Here is a 22,858-nt window from a genome sequence, read left to right on the forward strand (position 1 = left end):
CCAATTTGCAAAGTAGTCATTATACTTAAACAGGCAGCTAAACTCTTTTGTTTTGTTTTAAGGCAAAAATGTCTTCGTGTAGCTTCTTCCCATTGGTCAGTTTCACTCTCCGAAGAGAATTAGAGTAAATTTAAACCCCTACTACATGGAAAACCAAAGGCTTTAATACTTCAAGATGATGGCCATACCATGATAATGTTGTTTCCAGAAAGATGATTGGGTCATTCTACTTTGTCAAAAAAAAAAAAACCAGAACAAGAAAACCTTGGCCTATTCTTCAAAACACTCCACTGGTACCTCTTATCACAATCCAAATCTCTTATTTCATCGAGCTAGCTCTGATGGCTGCTCTATATTTCAGCCAAGTTAACCAATTTAATACGCTGCTCTGCACAAGCCTTCTTTATGCCCTTCACCAAAACATTGGTGTCATCCTCTTTAGGAGTTAGCTTATCAAAAACTCAACTTTTCCAGAAAGTTTTCAACAACTTCCAGCAATTCCTTCAGCAACTGTGGGCTCAATTTGTACTACTGTCATTTAAATAATTTTTTTTTTTTTTACCTGCCAAAAGCTCTTGTAGGCATTCTGTCTCTTCAACTAGAGCCTGCACTCCCCAGGGACAGCTGTCCATTTCCTCTGCGCCTCCCTCTCGTCATTTAGTACAGTGCTCTCTCTGCATATAAGAGTGTCCTGATTTATTCCTATGCAATTTTTTTTTCACTTCTAAAATATATTTTTAGGTTGAATACAGAAACAAAGCAATACTTTTTAAATAACTACAGTGAAAGCTTTTCCATTTCACAGTACATCAACAGTCTTAATAGAAATGTGCTGCTATGTACTTATTATAAGCAAATCCTCCAGCATGCCAACATACTCAATTCAGTAACTGAAACAATCTAAGTCCCAGATTCTCAGATTTATAGATTTATTAGTAAGATTTATAGTGTGTGCTGCTGCCAAGGAACTTAAGGCACTATGCAAAGAATTTCTCAACTTTAAAATGCTAAATGTTATGAATATAAACAAGGAGGCAGCAGAATGAGGAAGAAAGGAAACAAGGAGGGCAGGAATGAGAGAAAGACTGAAACAATTTGAAGACAACAATAATAATGATGATAATTAATCCAGGTCCTTTAAAGATGTTTTATTAATCCAGGTAAAGTACAGGATACAAATGCAACTTTATCTCCGCAGTGTCCACGGAGAACTGGCTGACTAGGGAGAGTACAGGCTTTAGAGCCAGGTTATTTAGGTTCAAATCCTAACCTCTGGTTCCATCAATTATCAGCTAAATAATTATTTAAGGAGCCCAGGTGGTAGAGTGATTAAAACAATCAACTGCTAACCAAAAGGTTGGTGGTTTGAAACCAGCAGCAGCTCCGTGGGAGAAAAATGCAGCAGTCTTCTGTAGAGATATACGCCTTGGAAACCCTATACTGTCACTGCGAGTCAGAACCAACTCCATGGTAGTGGGGTGGGAGGCAGATTTACAAATATGAAATCCACAAATAATGATCAACTGCATTTCTATTTCGAGTTTCACCCAACTCTACTACTGGAAATTTTAGCTTCATCATCTGTCAAATACTTTCAATTGAAAATATCTTCCCATACTATTCCTTCCCGTTGCCTATTTCCTTATTCCAGGCACTCAGGGCTAACCACTCGGGCAGAGTCGCCTTCAAGGCAACCCACTAGCATATTCTCCTTTCTTTCCCTTGCTCACCAACACCACTACGGTTCACACTTAACTTGATCTACAAATCAGTACATGAACCTGCTAATTATGCCTCTTTTCTCGTTCTTAGCTTTTCCCCAATCCACCCTGGTTTATCCTCCTCAAAATATCACTTACTAAGACATAGTCTCCTTCTTTAATGGTTTCCTATTGCCAGTGAAATCTAACTCTGAAGCATAGAATTGAAGGCTCACCACAATCTGACCCCATCTTTTCTATTTTATAACCATTTATACAAACTTGTCTCCCGAACCTAACAGTTTGCCTTTAGTCATGGTTTTCTACCCCACAAAAAAAGTAATCACCAAATAAAAAATACTATCAAAGTTTGCTCAAACTTTAAGACGAATCTTTCCTCTGCAAAACCTCTTTCAGAGTATACTGATCTTGCCCTCTTCCATTTCTATTAAACTAATTACCCATTGAGAAAAATGGCAATTCCAGAACACCTAATTGTGCTCATAAGGAACCTATACACATGTCAAGAGGCAGTCGTTCAAACAGAACAAGGCCAAACTGTGTGGCTTAAAGTAAGGAAAGGCTGTATGCTTTCACCACACTTATTCAATCTGTATTCTGGGCAAATAATCTGAGAAGCTGGACTATATGAAGAAGAACGGGGCATCAGGATTGGAGAAAGACTCACAAACAACCTGCACTATGCAGATGACACAACCTTGCTTGCTGAAAGTGAAGAGGACTTGAAGTACTTACTGATGAAGATCAAGGACTATACCTCATAGATCGTACCTCAACATAAAGAAAACAAAAATCCTTACAACTGGACCAGTAAGTGACATCATGATAATTGGAGAAAAGATTGAAGTTGTCAAGGTTTTCATTTTACTTGGATCCACAATCAACACCCCTGGAAGGAGCAGTCAAGAAAACAAAAGATGCATTGCATTCGGCAAATCTGTTGTAAAAGTCCACTTTAAAGTGTTGAAAGGCAAAGTTGTCACCTTGAAGACTAAAGTGGTCCTGACTCATGCTGTTTTCAACAGCTTCATATGCATGAGAAAAGGAAGACCAAAGAAGAATTGACGCCTTTGAATTATGGTGCTGGAGAAGAGTACTGAATATACCACGCACTTCCAAAAGAATGAATAAATCTGTCTTGGAAGAAGTACAACCAGAATGCTCCTTAGAAGCAAGGATGGCAAGACTGTCTCACATACTTTGGACATGTTATAAGGTGGGACAGGTCCCTGGGGAAAAAAAAAAACAATGCTTGGTAAAGTAGAGGGTCAGTGAAAAAGAGGAAGACGCTCAAGGAAATGGATTGACACAGTGGCTGCAACAACGGGCTCAAGCCTAACAATGATTGTGAGGATGACGCAGGACCAGTGTTTCATTCTGCTGCGCATAGTGTTGCTACATGTTGGAACTGACTTGATGGCACCTAACAACAACAATATCACCTACACATTTACTAAGACAGTGACCCTTTATCACCACACTACACTCCCCCATTTTGATTTTATGTAAATATTCTCTCTCTAAAACAACTTTAATCTAGATGAGGTCAGAGACTTGATACATCAAAGCTCCAGAGCCTAGTATAATGCTAGGCTAAGAGGTGACAGCAAATTCCTGCTGAGCTGGATTTATTTTTGCTTTGGTTAATCATGAACTTCTTACAACAAGACACAAATATAAATGCTATCTTGATGTCACTGTTTCAGTAGCTACTTCAGAAGCAGCCTCATAAGAACACTCAGGGCATCACTATCACCCTCACCATACGTAATTCTTCCTACTGTTTTTTTCTTCCAAGCATAATTAGAAGACATGAAGTTAACATAACAACCTTGGTGGAGCAGTGGTTAAGAGCTACAGCTACTAACCAAAAGGTTGGCAGTTCGAATCCATCAGCCCCTTCTTGGAAACCCTATTGGGGCAGTTCTACTCTGTCCTATATGGTTGCTATGAGTCAGAATCATCTCGACGGCAATGCTTTTTGTTTGTTTGTTTACAGAAGAAAAGACCATTTACCATGGCTAGTTTTGAAAAAGTTCAATATTTTTATTTTGGGTTCCACAAAAATGAGTCAATTCCATCTGCTGTGGACCACAAACTTAAAAATACTTCAGAAATTTAACTAGTTTGGTTAAACAAAGTTATTATTGTGAACTTCTTAGGTACAGCATTAAGTCCAGACTAGAGAGTTTTAACCCAATATATGTAAGACAGGACATTTGGGGGGGGGGGGGGAAGGAGGAAAGAGTACATTAACTTGAAAAGTAAAAAGTTTTACTTTATAAGAACTAATTCCCACTGACTTGTTTTTTGAGCACTGCCTTCTCTCTAGAAAATCTTTTCAGCCTCAGGGCCCACAAACCAAATAATCTAAATCAGTGTCTGAAAACCTGACACTGAAAGAGTTTCTTTGTGTAAATACACCTAGGGGGTAGAGGTACAGCAGTATTTGTTTTCTACAAAACTCATTTTAAATTATTACAAGGGTACCAATGCAGCCGTGTGAATAATTCCTCTGGTCACTTCAAGGCCAATATATACTTGGCTTGCTCAAAAGTGTTTCCTGAACATTAAGAAATATAGTTCACTCTACTCTAGCGATCATAAGAATCCTGTAATATGTTCTCAGAATTGAAGTTTCATCACCTACCTTTCTAAAACTTGAAATCAACTAGTTAAATGAAACTTGTCACACACTTTGTATCACTTGAGCATTTTATTTCTTTTGCACATGTCTAGAAGTAATTGGATTTCAGTGGGAAGTGACTACTTGTTTAAACAAACAATTTTTCTTGCAAGCCTCTCTATCTAAGGGACTTGTGCTCTGTAAATCTGCTCTCTGCTACCTGAACCTATACTATATCCTAACAGGTTTAATTCAATTTCTTGCTGTATATTTTAGGTGACACTGTGCTGCATTCAAGAGTCAATTTCTGTGACCAAGGTTATTCTTCATTTAACACAGTATCACGATATTGACTCAATCTTTTTGTAAAACACAAAATCACAAGCCTGTGCTTCTGCTGGTGAATATCTCCTTCTGTTCAGTGATAAAGAGGATAACACCTAAAGTTACACTAAATTTAAAATTTGCCTCTCAGTCTTATCATGGATATAAAGGAGAATATATATGATTCATCTCCAAAGAATTTCCCAAGGCATCATTAAAAGTTAAAGAGGATAAGCTGAAACGTTAAGATGAGCTATAAATAGCTTTTTATCTTACAATTAGAAACTAAAAGAAATAGTTGGTTCAGAAAAACAAGTTTTTGTTTCTGTTTTTTTTTAAGTGGCTAAAGAGCATCCCATCATGAGATTTTAAAACATATTTACTCATTCACGCATCTATTCATTCATTCTAACACAATTATAAAAGCTTCCTGACAGATGAATAATTTTCCTGATGCCTCTCTGCAGGCCCCCAAAGCCTTCAGAATTCTTCCTAAGGCAGGTGCATAATGCTGCAAATATTTTCTCTATAACCTTCTTTTCTATGTCTTTATTGGCTCCCTTATCTTCTAACTTGATAATGTGAGCATATAAGAGACAGCATTTATAAGCTTTGTGATTCTGCCCCTGTTCCTTAGCCTCACTAAGGCTCATGTTTCCTCATCTGTAAAACAGTGACGATAATTCCTACAGTATAGGGTCGTTGCGTAATTTAAAAGGCCCCTGGCACACAGTAGCTGTTTAATAAATGCTGGATATCACCATTCTACCTGAAGAATTAGCCCTTGGCCCTCTGCTCTAAGAATTTACTGACTAATTTAAGAACTAAAGAGACTCAGAAGTCTACTATCATTTAATCAATCATATCAAATATGAGGGACTGAAGTTTAGACAGATTAATTTGTCCAGAGTCAAAAAAGTTAATTAGTGGCAATAGTAAGACTCAAGATTCAAATCTAGTGCTGACTACTTCGTCACAATTCTCCCTCTCCAGAAACTTCATCCACTCCATGGTTTCATTATGGAAAGCAAACACCTAGTCCTGTCCAAGTCTCCATACTGCCTGCCAAGCTGTACACCACTGCATCAACTCAATTTTCAGGTTTCAAATTCCGTTTTTCATATTCTCTCTCTAGTCAGAACTCCTTCTGAATATTGTAGTCCTTTTAATAGTACAAATATTTTCCTAGTCACCCAGGTTCAAAGAGGTGAGAAGGATGAAGACAAAAAGAACCAACATTTACTCTGCATCTACTATGCACCAAGCACTCTGCCAGTTTATTTACTTGTATTATCTCACCTATCAAGGAGAGTTTAGTCTGACAAATGCGAAAACCAAGATTCCAAAGGTTAAATAATATGCCTCACAATACCTAGTAAGTATATATGGTAGTGCCAGAAAATTAACTCAAGTCTCTCGTTTCAAAAACCAAGCTATACCACGCTACCTACAATATAGTTCCAAGAATAAGACTCCTCCATCTCTATCATTTCCTCTCTCATTTTATCATCTCTATCACTTGTTTTGAAATTAGTATCATCTCTGCCATTAGTAGCCCATATTATCTATATATTATAGACATCCAAGTGATAATTATTTTCTGCACATGTCCATTCATCCTTGAGACACTACTGCCAAATTAATATTTTTAAAAAATATTCCCATCACCTTGTCATACCTTTGCATGAAAATCTATAGAAGCATCCAGTACATACAAAATAAAGTATAACTACAAGTTCAGCATCCAAAGCGTCTTACAGTCTGAACCAGCTTTATTACCATTACTCTCCTACACAGATTACCACCAGCCCAGTGGTCTACAAAGTGTGGTGTATGTTAAGCAAGACAATCTATTGGCTGCAGAGATAAAATGTAATCTCCTAGCTATATTTACTTACCATTTTAATTTTAATCATTATCCTGTCATTTATTTGTTAATTTTTAGAATGAACAAATTTGTCTTGGAAGAAGTGCAACATGAATGCTCCTTAGAAGTAAAGATGGCGAGACTACAACTCACGTACTTTGGACATGTTATCAGGAGGGACCAGTCCCTGGAGAAAGACATCATGCTTAGTAAAATAGAGGGTCAGAAAAAAAGAGGAAGACCCTCAATGAGATGGAGTAACACAGTAGCTTCAACAATGGGCTCAAGCATAGCAAGAATTGTAAGGATGGCACAGGACCAGGCAGTGTTTCGTTCTGGTGTGCATTGGGTTGCTATGAGTCGGAATCAACTCGATGGCACCTAACAACAACATTAATTTTTAAAACATAATTCATTAATTAAACTTTTAGAATACATTCACCCCTTCCCTTGAACTAACTGTGTATCAGCAGGTCATGTGTCACACACAGTAACATCTCAAGAGAATGTTTCACATAACAGGGAGGTTGGCAATGTGTTTGCTTTCAGTATGCTACAACATATTGGCGTTAACAAGCATCCAGCTGAGTGGATTTAAGGATATTACTTGCTTTTATTTAAATAACCTTCACCAAAGGGACACAGGACTAAAAAAAGATTCCTGGGAAGAAACAACAGAAGGAAGATAGTGAAAATGATGCAGCAAGCACAAACAACAAGATAATGGAAGAGTACACATTTCTATTAATAAGGCGAGTTTTATCTAATAGCACACACTTAGTTGATATTTAGAAATGCCTCCTGAAAATGATTTGTGTCAATCATAAGCTTCAAAGCTCAATGCTTTAAAAAATAAAAGAAAAATCTAGCTGGAAAAAATTGTCTACCTTGTTTTATTTCATTTGTATCTATACAGCTTTGTAAGGTATTGTTTTCAGCTCTAACAGCTATAAAAACCAAGCAAGGCAAACTGAGCTCTATATGCTAATAATCACTACATCATAAAATGGCAAACAAAATTTTCAAAAGGAAGAATATTCAGTCACATTACTCTCAAAAATTTACAAGACCCCCAACCTTGAATGAAATTGTCTATTTTCACATAGCCTAACCAGAGCATGTTATCAAACTGTAGGGCTTTTGCCAATTGGATAAATAAGAAGGCAGTATTTCAGTATGTTTTTAATTAGTACTAATTAGTTTAATTAATAATTAGTAGTTAATTTAAGTAGGGTTGAGTATCATAAGACTACTGTTATTTGTATTTCCTTTTCAGTGAACTCTTTTTTCATAGTCCTTACTCATTTTCTAATAGGCTATTAGGTCTTTTCCTAACTGATCTGAAGATATAAACATAAACACGCAGGCACGCGCACACACACACAAATGCAGTAAATTCAACTGTCATGGCAAATTATCAGAATCTGTTTTCATAGTAGATACATTTAATGACAAACGTAATTATCTTTTTTTTTTTTTCTAAAGACAAGAGAGAGGAATTTAACATAAAAACGCAAGGTCCCCTACCTCACTCCTCTCCAAAAGGGAGCCAACCGTGTATCCTTTCGGACACTGGCTACGCATCAACAAACAAGCACAGGTGTCTTTGTGTACATACCTTTGTAAATTTTTTTTAGTAGTGTGTATTACACATTTCTCTGTAACTTTTTTTAACTTGACAATAATTCTACATTTTATGCTATATTCTATTTGTTCCATGTCAGTTTTACCACATTCTTGATCATTAGCAACAAACTTTGTAGAAAAACTTAATAGATGAAAATATTCAAGAAACTCACTTTCTCTTGATTAGTAAGATAATATCTAAACTTCCAAACAAGATCCTGTTCTTCATATGTAAGCTGTTTGGTTGGTGGATAACTCACAATAATCTGTAACAAAAAAGGAGAAAAAGAATAATGTTTTATCAAATATATACTTCCCATGTATTTCCACTTCATTCAAAAATTTTTAATTATTTCAATGTTTCTAGAACTATCATACAAGCAAAGAAAATGCACATGCAGTAAACAAGACTTAAATTTGGTATAATTATCAGTCCAAAAGGAGATTATTAGAGAGTAAGGGGGAGAAAAAAGTAAAAAAGTCACGCTCAATACACAATCATATAACTACAAAGTTAATTTAATTCTACCAAAAACAAAATAAAGCAAAATAACAAAAGCCCCAGGAAACCAAGGAGAAAAAAACAAAACAATAAAAACTCCTTGTCAAGACGCTGCACACAGAGACGCATGTGTGCAGACTGAGCCCTCTGAGTCCTCTTTGTGAATATACCTTAGGCCAATTTCCCAGAACCAGAACTCTGTATCACAAAAGACAGCCCTGGTGGCTTAGTAGTTAGGCACTTGGCTGCTAACTGAAAGGCTGGCAGTTTGAATTCAACAGCCACTCCACGGAAGAAAGATGTGGCAGTCTGCTTCCAGAATGATTTACAGCCTTGAAAACCCCATGGAGCAGTTCTACTCAGTCCTTTTAGGGTCGCTGAGAGTTAGAATCAATTTGACGGCAGTGGGAATATCACAAAAGTATATGCTACCCGTAGCTCTGCCTCCAGGGCTAATACATCTCCTGAAAGTCCCAAAATGATTATAAAACTACAGAAATGTGAAATTGTTGAAATTACCTAGGGTTCATTAATCTTGTAAAAATGTGCGTCTGAGTCATTTTTAAGTGAAGTGGTGTCACAACAGCTGCAACCAAAATATCCATTTATTTTATATTAACATTTCATAATTTCTCTTACATTTAGCTGGTCTCTTGTGGCAGCATTAGGTTTGAGATCGTGGTCAGATGGTCCACTTCTTAAACTCCGGGCAAGCTTGTGGTGTTTGCTCTCAACTAAATTCTCCTATAAATTATTTTAAAACATTAATTGACAATGTAACCACCACCAAAAGGAAGTTTCAACAGCCAGCTACCAAGAGAAAATTGTTACTGAAGACGATTTTATAATACTTAACATTTTATTCTTGCTACAACTTTAGCCTCTATATGTCTTTTAAACATATATCCTCATTTTGAGATTGGAAAACAGAAATGGCTTGTTTCCCAGTGCTCTCCTGTGGGACCTTCCACTTGATCAACTAGCTTGTTCAGTAGCATCTAAGCATGACTTATGCTTCACTGCCATAAAATGCTCCAGCTTCTTAAAATTTCTACCCCTAACTCTCCACTATTTAAAGTTTTCACATCCTTTACCTGTTTGAATATCAACTTCATTCTTAAATCTTCTGACAACCCAGACCAAGGTATTCCCTCCACTACTGAGCTACTAGACACCCTGTGACATCACTATCCTGTCATCTTAGCAGTTAATTCAATTGCTAATTCCTGAGGAAACCAACAATGATCATTAAATTTGAACACCTTATCTAAAGCTTAAGGGACTTTTTGTATCGTGTGTATGTGTGAATTGTCTGCTCATGCCTTTTTTCAATTTTCAATCAGCTGTTTTGGTCCCTTTGCCTCTCAACTGTTTAGGAGTTCGTTATATATTAGATATGTTAGCTCTGTGTCTGTGATGTATATCGCAGATACTTCCTCCCAGTTTGTTATCTTTTGTCTTTATACACAGTGTTTTTGCCATGCGCTTCTACATTTTTTAAAATATAGTTAAATTTATCAATATTTTTGTTTATGCCTCTGGATTCTGAGGCAGAGTTGAGTCTTTCCTTCCACTGGGAGTAAAGGACTGGTATGGTTTCATTTCTTTAACACTTAGATCTCTGATCCTTTTAGAGTTTATTCTTACATAATGCATGGATCTAATTTTATCTTTTTCCAAATGGCTAACCAGTTGTCCCAGTACTGTGCTCCAGTGATGAAATGCCACCTTTCTGACATACTAAATTCCCATTCGTACTTGGGGCCATATCTGGACTTTTTATTCTGTTCTACCAGTCTGTCTATATACATGTGCCAGTGCTATACTGTCGTAATTACAGGGGCTTTATAGTCTGTTTTTTTTTTTTTTATGGTATGGTAGCTCAGTTTCCTATCTGAAATATATCTTCCATTTAGTACATAACCATTGCTACAAGCTAACGTGAATTTTTGCACATGGGGGTAAGGGGGTTGTTTGATTTTTTTTAACCTTTTGTTTATGCTTGCTTGCTTTCCTTTAAAAATAAAAATGTTTAACAGGGGTCCTAGTTTGTTGTTGTTATTGTTTTAATTATAACATCTACAATACTAAAGCTATGATTACTGATGTTGTTGTTGGGTGCCATTGAGTTGTTTCTGACTCATTGCAACCCCACGTATAACATAACAAAATGCTACATCATCCTCACAGTAGTAGGTATATCTGAGCTCACTGTTGCAGCCACTATCAATCCATCTTGTTGAGGGTTTTCCTCTTTTTCACTCACCCTCTACTTTACCAAACATCGTGGCCTCTTCCAGGGACTGGTCCCTGTCAATAATATGTCCAAAGTAAGTGAGACGAAGTCTGGCCATGCCCACTTCTAAGGATGATGATGATGATGATTATCGATGACTATTCTTCTTGCTCTTTAATATCCGTGAGAGAGCTATTAGCTCAAAATTTCATTAACAGGTAGGTATATCTCATCATCACCCGAATAATCGTGTTCTAAATTGAAAAGTTCCAGTAGCTACAACAACCTCCTTTATTTTGCAATAAAATCAGTCTTCCTATAATTTTCATCCATTGATCCCAGCATTCCCTCTGCAACTGTTATAAATTCCCCTTCTACTTATGATAAATACCTCTTCTCCCTCTCTATTACCAATTCTCCCAAGTCCTTTCTTCAAGACTACATTCCCTAGCTTTTTCTTCTCTTCAGATAAAACAGTTCTCCAAACCTACACTACTCTGATCTTATTTCTGTGTCAACATTCCTTGTAAGAATTCCACCTGAACCTGATTCCAGACAGCTTAAGTGCATTTATGAATCATACCCAGATAACTGAGGTAGTTACATAAATATTTTTTTAAAAGAAAGCATACAATATAGATCTGTCGTAACAGCTCAGGAGAAAAATAATGTGATAAGAAATTTTCACAGTAAATAACTCACCATAGACATCTGAGGGTCAGGAACTTTCACTAACTCAAAACTGGTTAAAATTGGAGATGACTCATCACCATCCTGGATTATAATACAAGATGTTAAAAAAAAAACCAAATGGTAAGAAACAACACACAATGTTGTATAGTACATTTTAATTCTATTTAATGAACATCATTTCCCCACTTAAAAAAATTCTTATCATTCAGCTGGATTTTAAAATACACATCCACCTTAACTCCTATTGTTACTGATGAAATAATCTGAGAAAAATGAAGCCTAACATTAAAAAAAATTGTATTACAGTTTTTATATCTATGTTGTTGTTAGGTGCCATCGAGTTAGCTCAGACTCATAGACATCTCACATATATCAGAAAAAAATACTGCCTGGTCACAATCATTCCTATTTTTAGCTCACCGTTGCAGCCACTGTTATCAACCCATCATATCTACAAAAAACCAAAAAAAAAAAAACAAACCCACTGCCGTCAAGTCAATTCCGACTCATAGCAACCCTGTAGGACAGAGTAGAACTGCTCCATAGTTTCCAAGGAGCGCCTGGCGGATTTGAACTGCCGACCTCTTGGTTAGCAGCGGCAGCACTTAACCACTGAGCCACCAGGGTTTCCGAGGTGTATGGAAATAGCAGATCGGCATAATTAAAACGCAGCGTAATGGAGGCGCTGCATCTTTGGCAAAACTACTAAGTTGACGTTGATAATGTTTCAAGGGATCACAACTGAGCTTCATTCCACAAAGAACTGTCAAGCACGGAGTTAACAGCACTCAAATTTTTACACAGCTATACATTCAGCAGCACTGTTCCTCACAGGGAGACCTACTGAACACAACACAAACTTGGACAACAAGAATAAATCAATTCTTAAGAAATAAAGCAGTCTTTTTTTGTTGTTATTACCATTTTTGAAGAATATTGGCTTTTATCTGTATCCATTCCAGGCAGGAAAGGTAATCAGCATAATAAATGTTGCTAGACAAACTCATGCATACTGGAAAAGGCTAACTAATTAACGTCAAAATTCATTTCCTCACAATTGTATACCTAGCATCAAGCTTTTCTGTCAACTTCCAAACGAGTATACTTTCAATTTTAATTTTTTGCAAAAAATCAGGAGAGAGTGAAAGCACCATGACTTTAGTAATTGCATCTTACAGAAAACCACAAATTCCCATAGCTGTTGTAACAGACTGGCTCTCAGTCACAACACCAGAAAACACATTTATCAGCCCAACTGTGACAAGTAATCTTCACTAAGGCTATCTGTCACAAAAGACAGGTGACAAGAAAGTCTATTTCCATTAGATTCAATACACTGGCCTAGCAATCTTTACACAAAGTGGAAATATGACAGGGTGGGTAGACAGGTACTAATTTATGAGCAATTTTCAGGAAGCAGTAGAAAGGGGTCAAGAACCTTTTCAAAAATACTAGAAATTTTTCTAATTTCTTTTGTTATTACTTCATGTATTATCAGAGCTGTTTTTCAAAGTATTCTTTATATCTACAATGTTCCAAAGTACCACCTCTATTAGCATATTTTTTGCAATATAAACACCATACAGGTAGGACATATTGTTTTCAAAGAAATATATATAATACTTAAAATGTGATTTTATTAAAATATATTGATGATAAGACAATCTTACTCACTTACAGTTTTCTTTTTTTAAATATAGTTTTTCTAATAAATTAATAAACAATGGTAAACAGTTCACATTCTTTCCCCCCAGTGCATATCATGCATAAAATAGAAAGCTGAAAGAAGTTAACTTTTTCTAACCTTTCAATAAAGAAAAAAAATATATAAATACTAACCGGAAAACAACAATAAATTATGCCCACTGCCCACTGCCGTCGAGTCGATTCTGACTCATAGCAACTCTATAGGACAGAGTAGAACTGCCTGACAGTTCCCAAGGAGCACCTGGCGGATTCGAACTGCCGACCTCTTAGTTAGCAGCCGTAGCACTTAACCACTATGCCACCAGGGTTTCCAAATCAACTATAGAAACCCTAAACCTCTATTATGGGAAACATCTTTCAAATAGTTACAAAAGTATATATATTTTAAAAATCACTTATGATAGCTTTAACAAACAGCACTAATTTGTAAATGTAATTCGAAAGTGCTGCTTTTAATGAAGAAACAAACTGCACATATTAGCCATATCCGGAAAAATTTTTATCTATTATGCCACATATCAAAAGTCTGTCTTCAACGAGCACTGACTTAAACACCTGTCCACTACTTCCACAATAATAGAAGGTACCCAGTTTATGTGGTTTTTGAACTATGCATACAATTATTTCTCAAGTATTCAAATGAAGTCACTTCAATAAGCATTTAAAGGCATAGACATTTTTTAAGTAGCTACATATCAAACAGAGAACTATTTTCTTTCATATAATGAGCAGACCAAAGCAAATCGTTAACCGTGTTCTTCTTACTCAGCTTAATGGTAGCAAGACTTTCCTAATTTTGCATACGTTATATAAACAAATGCATATTTATGAAGTCTTTCATAAACACACTTTTGTTAGGGTCACATATACAATTCTACCATGTTATGTATATACAAATAAGAATATATTCTTAACTTTCAATAATTTAACCCTTAAAAATATCATTCTTTTTTATTTTTCAAATGAACAATAATTACAAAGAAAACTATTACTTCAGTGTCCTACTTGCCAATTTGCAGAACGATTCATGAAAAAGTTCTTAATCACTCCCACACTTACTGAATTCTGCAACCTAGAACTGCATTATATGAATGATCGGCTTTTGTAATCTTGTTGTAGCTCTATGATTTGATTTGTGTGTACATAAACAGCTGCTGCTGACAGCTGTCTGCTGCTATCCTGCAACCAAATAATCCATCTCAGCAGGAACACCAGTGGTTTTTTTTTTAGTATTTCCCCTCCTCTCTACTTCAGAGACCAAAAACAGTTCCAAGGCAAATACCTTTTCATAATATACAATGCCATATTCCTTATCTTCACACTTGACACACTGAAATTCAACCATCAAGTACATGAAATTAGAACTTCGTTTTTCACTCTAAAAAAAACAATTATGAAACATGATTATCTTCAACATTCTCTTAAAAGATAAGTACATATCTTTTTTTTCCAAATCAGTATTACACCTACCAAGTACAGCTTAAAATACAATAACTTTTTATTTCATTATATTATACATAACGACAGTACTGTTTTATCCAGTAGTCTCTACTAGTCACTTATAACTCCCTCCTCAAACTTAATAACATTTTTAGCTTACTCAGTAGCTGTTTGGACTTTTTAATATAAAACTTTTGAAGGTGTTTTGCATAAATTTGCATGAGAGCTATTCTATTTCAAAAATAAAGATGGTTTGAACTTCTAACAATTTTAAAGAACAATTCACCTTTAAACCATATGACTGATCCAACTATAGAAATTAATGGCTTTAAATTTATACACATAAAATCATAAAGGGCTGAAGAGGTCACCTAAATTGTTCAGCTTTATGAAGCATATTAGAGTCTACAGTGGTAATAGCAATGTACTTTCATTTTTCAAAGAGGAGGGAGGTAGGGGAGCCGGGCAAAGTAAGTCATAAGAATACATTTTCTCCCATCCAGGGATACCAAAATTAAAGACTAGAAAAATGTATATAGAGGCAAGATGAGAAGGCAGAAAGGGATTGGAACTGGTTGAATGGATACAGGAAATCCAGGGTGGAAAGGAAGAAATGTATAGTCACATTATAGGGAGAACAACTAGGGTCACATAACTAGGTGTGTATAAATTTTTGTATGAGAAATTAACTTAAACTGCAAACTTTGACCTATAGCACAATAAAAAAAAAAAAAATGTAAGTAAACATTTTGGTTAAACTATTTTTGGAATGCGACTAGTATAAAAAGAAAAAACTTATAGTTTGAGTAAATGAGAATGTAGTATGAATAAATCTAGAAAAGACATATATATATTTTATTGTGCTCTAAGTGAACGTTTGCAATTCAGGTCAGTTTCTTATACAAAAACTTATACACACATTTTTATGTGACCCTAGTTGCTCTCCCTATATGACAGCACACTCTTCCTCTCCATCCTGTATTTCCCCTGTCCATTCAACCAGCTCCTGTCCCCCTCTGCCTTCTCATCTCACCTCTGGACAGGAGCTGCCCACTTAGTCTCATGTGTCTACTTGAGCTAAGAAGCACACTCCTCACTAGTATCACTTTATGTCTTATAGTCCAGTCTAATTTCTGTCTGAAGAGTTCACTTCAGGAATGGTTTTAGTTTTGGGCTAATCTAGGAAAGATACTGAATATTCACATTAAACATAAATTTTGTTAAATACCACTACATTTGCTTAAAAAAAAAATGCTAGTATCTGACTCTTACAAGAAAACCCCAATTTCGACTCATAGCAACCCTATACAAAGGTTCACTGTAAAATTAAAGATTTTTCTGTTTCTACCTGCTCAAAATTGTTCAGAGAATATAAATGAAGTCAGGTGATAGCTGTGGTCGTCATTATAAGCTACACATATCACAAAATGGATATTCTTCTCTATTTTGATTAGTAACTGTTATTTTATGCTCTAAGACACAGAATATTAGGTCAAGCATCTGGTACTTCAGAAAAAATTTTTACAAAAAAGCAAGCTTTTTTTTTAAACAATTTTTGAGACTGTTTCATTGAAGCCATATATATATTCTGCCCCAATATACAATGTCAGCAAATAAATAAATTACTTGAACTGTTACTTATTAAGGGTACAGATTCTGATACACAATAATAACACAACAGTATCTTAATTGGAGACAAGTCTTAGCTAAGGATGAATTAAGGTAATGGAAGTGAGAGGCAGCACTGTGCTCATGGAAGAGTTACCCAACACTGACTTGAATGGAACAGCCAAAAAGAAGAGAGATAGGAGGAAATGCAGAGAAGCCACACAAGTGAGGGATCAAGTCTCCACAGGCTTCGCTCATATGGTATTTAGTACACTAATGATATCCACTACCGACTTCATGGTCCAATGTCATATTAAAATATAAGAAAGGCAAAAATCCTAAGTTTCCCACTTACTAAAACAGAGCTTACAACTACAGTCTAACCCTTATTATCCCACATTTATGAGATATCTGGCAATAAACAATTCTCGAAAAAAAAGCTGAGTTAGAAATTAATTGAAATAAAAAGGAGAGATACAACCCACCTCATTTATCATTTCTATTTCTCTAAATGTCAACCGGTCCAGCCAATCTACTTTCACCATGTGTCCTTGTCGATGAGCCTTAGTCAGCTGCAGAACAAATATAATGGAAAATATTTTAACACAGATCTGATGGAAAAGAAGATAAAGAATGGTAATGCCAGTTTTACATACAATGCATTCCTATACACAACAGAAACCATATACAACTATCGAGACAAAAAGCTTGGCCAAAAAGACAAAGAATAAAAAAGAAACAATTTTTTTAAACAGTTCCACACACTATTATCTAAAGAATAATGAAATCTTTCCTGAAAGTTTCTCCATGTTCTATATTTCTTATATTTTGACTATTACAAAGGGAGGGAATTATGGTAATAATTGTTCAAATAGGAAATAAACTAGTTTATTAAGAGAGGGCATGGACAATTGAGGAAGGAGTTCAATATCTAGTTGTGAAAATAAGATGAACACACAAGGCAAAATAAAACTGATGAAATAAAAGATTTTAAAGCTGTTCCCCAACCTCTGATGCTGACTTTAAGCACTCCCATACACCTTATGCCTACATCTGACAACTTGGAAATATAAGAGCAAATCAAACAAGCCATTTAAAAACAACACAAAAGGACAACCCTTGCTTTTTACTTTCAAGCCAATGGAAAATTTAAAGCGGATCATGGTTTTTTTACTGCACAAATTGCAAACATTTTGAATGTCCAATGATAGAGAATTGCTGAAATAAATTATGGTATATCCATACTATGGAAAACCCTGCAGCCTTTACAAACCATGTTGTAGGAATATCTTAAATGACCTAGAATAATTCTGAGATGGTAAAAACTGGTTTCAATTAAACACACACAGTATAATCCTAATTTAAAAACAAACACATAAATATTCATATACAACACAACATTAAATATTTACTGAAAGCATATAAACTATTCATGACAGTTATTGCTTGGTGGTAGGGTTACGAGTGATTTTTGTAGCTTTCTTTGTGCTCTAACAATCTTCTACCACTGTTGAGATGTATATTACCTTTACAGTAAGAAAAAATAATGAAGTTATTTAAAACCTAAAGTTATTTAAAAAATAAATTGTTGTTGTTAGGTGCCATCAAGTCGATTCCGACTCACAGCAACCCCTGTGTACAACAGAATGAAACACTGCCCAGTCCTGCAGCATTCTCACAATTGTTGCTACGTTTGAGCCCATGGTTGCAGCTACTTTGTCAATCCAGTAAATAACTGGGTAAACTTATGTTCAGAAAACCACTAAGGAGTGATATTTATAAAGATGAAACTAAATTTTAAAAGTTAATAGTCAATTTCCTTCATAACAAAAACTCAAAGATAATGAAGACCTCATCTAATTTAACTTGACCATATGAAATGAATATCAGGTAATAACATGACTGTTTTCTTCTTGCACGGGCCTTTCAACTGAGTCCAACTAAAGAACAATACAAATTAGAAGACGTTACTATTTTTCAATATATAGTTAATAAAAACTTCTAATATGTGGAAATTCCGAGGCTTTAGATATTGAACCTTACGTCAAAACACTTTTAGGACAGAGTGTTCCAAAAAAAGTAGCTATACAATAGATATGATACTTGTACCAACGGCGCATTTGCTTTCTTAGGGACTCTAAGGGGGAAAAAATGATCAAAGCTCTATTTTTTTTTTTTTTCTGTCTTTCTGTCACTTAAAAACAAAACAAAAACCAAGTCGGCTCTGTCACTAGAGAACTTTCAGAGTCACAGAGCCTATGACTTTTCTCTTGAAACGTCTAAAGGAATGTTGTTGTTGCTGCTGTCAAATTGATTTCGACTCATGGTGACCTCATACGTGAAGAGTAAAAATGCTCCCTAAAGTTTTCATGGCTATGATCTTTCAGAAGCCAATCTCCAGGCCTGTCTTACAAGGTGCCACTGGGTGGGTTCAAACCACCAACCTTTCGGCTAGTAGTCAAGTGCTTAACCATTTGTGCCACACAGGAACTCCTCTGATAGGAGTATCTGTTGTTTTCGAGTCAATTCTAACTTATAGTGACCCTACAGCACAGAATACAACTGCCTCATAGGGTTTCCAAAGCTGTAATCTTTACAGATGGCAGAAAGAAGTGGCAGTCTGCTTCCATAAAAATTAGTCTTAGAAACCCTATGGGGCAGGTGTACCCTGTCCTATAGAGTTGCTGTGAGTTGGAATCCACTCCACGTCAACAGCTTTTCAGTAATCTTTATGGAAGCTGACTGCCACATCTTTCTTTCGTGGAGCAGTGGTGGGTTCGAACTGCTGACCTTTTGGTTAGCAGCCGAGTGCTTAACCACTATGGCACCAAGGTTCCTTTTCTATAGGACCACTGGCCAAAACAAAAAGCTTGGTACTTTCACATACAGAACTAATTTTTCCAGCATGATTATACGATGTATCACTCATTCAACTACCTCATATCCTGTTCCTCTACACTCACTCAGATTTAAGGTTATAACTTAACCCTTCCAACTCTAAAAATCCCAAGCATAGAACTAAGCTAAATCTAATAAATATTTATCGATGAAAATAATATTATTGATCAGCTAATATGGTAGCATGAAGCATTATGACTATCTTAGAGATTTCTATTATTAAAAAGTGCAATTCTTCAATTAATAAAATGAGTCCCCATCTGTATTAAATTAAATGCAAGGTATGCGATAATCTGTAACTTAAGATAAATGTAGTTGTAGAATTCATCTGAACTCCTGAGATTAAAAAAGGAGTTGTGTGTGTGAGGGATATCACAGAAAAAAACCAGAAACCTAGTAAACGCAGAAATGCGTATGTATTTCTTAGCAGACACAAGAGCTTCTTCTTTCTTCCTGATTAATGAAGTCTTGGCTACCATTCTTCAATTTTACTTCCAAGCTTTACATTTATATCTTATTATTCAGGAAGAGCAGTGGTTGCCTCATATAAGTTTCATTTAATTAAACTTCTCAGAGATTAGTCTTAAAAGCACTCTGCTTTCTATTTTTCTGGCAGAAACTATAGTTGTAAAGACAGACAATAGCTTTACAGATCATAAATCAATACCCTTATAAGGCTCAATCTTACACTGGCAAGAACTAATTTAATTTACTTGCTACCACTGGTTTCAAAACAAATCCAAAAGTTTTGATAGTTGTAGACAACAGTAAGCAAACTAAAGTGACTGATAAAAAAGACGCTATTATGTAGCATTAGGAATAAATTTATAAGACATTTCCAAACCCTTATGTTATAATAAAAAAGAACAGCAATGCAGAATCCATTGAAGTAAGCTGTGTTTATAAAAGCCGCACGTATTATTTATGCGAAAGCCTGAAGCTAAGAGGCGTTTCTGATGATGCCACTGGTGCCGGTGAACAACTTTCGTAGGCCTGGGTAATTTCAGCAGTTATCGTCATAACTCTCTGTTTATTACAGTCACTTAAAAACATATGAGGAATGAAATAATACGAATGAGACTCTTCTGCCCAGACCAAATTTTATAGCCAGGATTCTACTTTTTCATTTGTGAAAGTAACAAATTGCTCCATAAACTCTTTGGATCACTATTTTCCTACCTCTAAAATGTGGATATTTAAGAAACAGTTTTGTTTCTTGTGACTAAAGTACATTACTACAGGAAAAAATAACACAAATAGGGGCTCTCTTAATTTTTTTTGAGAAAATGACATTATTTTACTGTATTCATTATTATATAGGTCAAGTCTCAATTACTTGTTTTATACTGCGGACAAACTGTAAATGTAATACACACAAACATACACGAAATACAGCGTGTGTTTTGTGTGCATTTGCTTAGATGTGGATCACAAGATCACGGGGGGCATATTCACTTTCCTAAATTGCTATAAATAGTCTAATGTTGCATAGCATATACTGTTCACACCGTAACTAATGGATGGAATTAAAAAAAAAAATGAAGACGATCAACTTAGTCCAGCCAGATTACCTAAATCATGAAGCAACTGAACTACGGGGAAAGGGTAATCTCTTTCTATAAAGAGACCTAATCTTATACAGATAACTTCTTACAAAAAATGCCACCATTCCAAGAAGCGCCCTAAAATACTGAATTAAAAGTAAATACAGAAACTGTTAAATTCTGAAAATGTTAAATTACATAACTATACTAAGTACTAAATTATTCTATTAACTCATTCTACCCAGAACATCTGTATAGTCATGAAAATTATTTCACACAATTACTTCGCAGCGAAAATTTACTCAAAACCCAATAAAAGTACACTTAATCAACTTGCTATAACCTACAAATAAAACTCTCTCTGAAATTAAGTTTCCTTTTCAAAATGGCTAAAAATACAAGTAATAATAATAATAATGGATTAGAGGGAATACAGTCTGACTAAATATATATTACCAATGAAAGAGCATACATAAACACAGAAATAACTGGTTATTCAATAATCAGTTAAACCTGTTGCCTTCAAGTAGATTCCGACTCACAGCGACCCTATAGGACAGAGGAGAACTACCCTACAGGGTTTCCAAGGCTGTAATCTTTACAGAAGCAGCTACATCTTTCTCCCAGGGAGTGGTTGGTGGACTCAAACCACCAACCTTTCAGTTAGCAGTTGAGTGTTTAGCCACTGAGCCACCAGTGAGAGCTACAAACTCATAAGTCTTGACTGCCAGCCTTTCTGTCCTGTTATAATGTATCTCATTACTATTTAGGCTTTACATTAGTTAAGTAGTTCTCTTAACTTTAAAAGGCATAAAATAAAAGGTAATGCCTTTACTTTTTCAAAACACCTCCTTCGATAATTCCATGTTCCCCATTTCTCTAAAATCAGTTAACTACAGAATAACATTATGTAGTGTTGTGGATTGACTTGTGTCCCCACAAAAAATGAGGATTCCAACATTTTTTTTGGTGGGGACACAATTCAATCCATAACACTACATAATGTTCTTCTGTAGTTAACCAATTTTAGAGAAATGGAGAACACGGAATTATCCAGGAAGTGTTTTGAAAAAAATAAAGGTGTTACATTTTATTTTATGCCTGGCGTAGTGGTTAAGAGCTACTGCTGCTAACCAAAAGGTCAGCAGTTCGGACCCACCAGGTGTTCCTTGGAAAGTCTTTGGGGCAGTTCTACTCTGTCCTATAGGGTCATTATGAGTAGGAATTGACTGGATGGCAATAGTATTTTTAATACCTGTGCATGTAATCCCAATTCAGAATAAGATTCTCTTTGTTATATTAATGAGGCTATATAGTGTAAGGTGTGCCCTAAACCTAATTACTTCTGAGTTATAAGGAACAGAGACAAGTTTTAAGAACACAGAGATAAGCAAGCACAAATATGGAGATAAATGGCACTTGAGGACTGCCAAGAAACAGAGGAACAGATACTAAAGAGACAAGGATCTTCTTCCAAAGCCAAAAGAGAGAAAGCCTTCCTCTACAGCAGCTGCCCTGATTCAGACTCCTGGCCTCCCGAATTGTGAGAAAATAAATTTCTCTTCTTTGAAGCCACCCCATTGTGGTACATTTGTTACAGCAGCATTAGCAAACTAAACATGTAGGGGTACAAGTTTAAAAATCCACGTAAGTCATTAATTTAATAATCTATCTCAGGATTTTTAATAAGAAACGATGCTCAGCTTATAAAACTCACTTCTTAAATTCCATTTCTCATAACCAAAACATTTGCTGATCTTTGTCTTCCAATGTATCTCCTCCCATACTGTAGCTTCCCCTAACATCAACAGCAGATGAAGTAAATAACATTCAGTTTGATTTCCAGTTTCGATAACGTACAAGACTAAGATAAACTGAAAGTCCCCCCATAACAAACATTTAAAAATGCAAGGAAACAGTAAAATAGGTATAACAACTTAGAAAAATAATCTTTGCAAAAGATGAGTTTGCAATCTAAAATTAAAGTCCAATAAAAGGTAAGTCAGCAGTCATAAGCAACAGAAATACATCACCAGAAATTCAGATACTGAAGCCAAAAAACCAAA

The 22,858-nt window shown here is 35.5% G+C and overlaps 1 protein-coding gene across 3 annotated transcripts in view; it reads right to left on the bottom strand.

Annotated features, from left to right (window-relative positions):
- PIK3C3 (phosphatidylinositol 3-kinase catalytic subunit type 3) overlaps window positions 1-22,858 on the bottom strand; it is a 144,220-nt gene that overhangs the window by 87,665 nt on the left and 33,697 nt on the right. For all 3 annotated transcript variants that reach the window (XM_023543837.2, XM_064294591.1, XM_064294590.1), the window contains 5 exons: window positions 16,836-16,922; window positions 14,585-14,680; window positions 11,605-11,676; window positions 9,306-9,410; window positions 8,338-8,430 (listed from right to left, as the gene is read on the bottom strand). In XM_023543837.2, coding sequence (XP_023399605.1) covers window positions 8,338-8,430; window positions 9,306-9,410; window positions 11,605-11,676; window positions 14,585-14,680; window positions 16,836-16,922 — 453 coding nt within the window. The remainder of the gene's footprint in view (window positions 1-8,337; window positions 8,431-9,305; window positions 9,411-11,604; window positions 11,677-14,584; window positions 14,681-16,835; window positions 16,923-22,858) is intronic.

This window comes from Loxodonta africana, chromosome 11 (genome assembly GCF_030014295.1).
Source record: "Loxodonta africana isolate mLoxAfr1 chromosome 11, mLoxAfr1.hap2, whole genome shotgun sequence".
Lineage (NCBI taxonomy): Eukaryota > Metazoa > Chordata > Mammalia > Proboscidea > Elephantidae > Loxodonta > Loxodonta africana.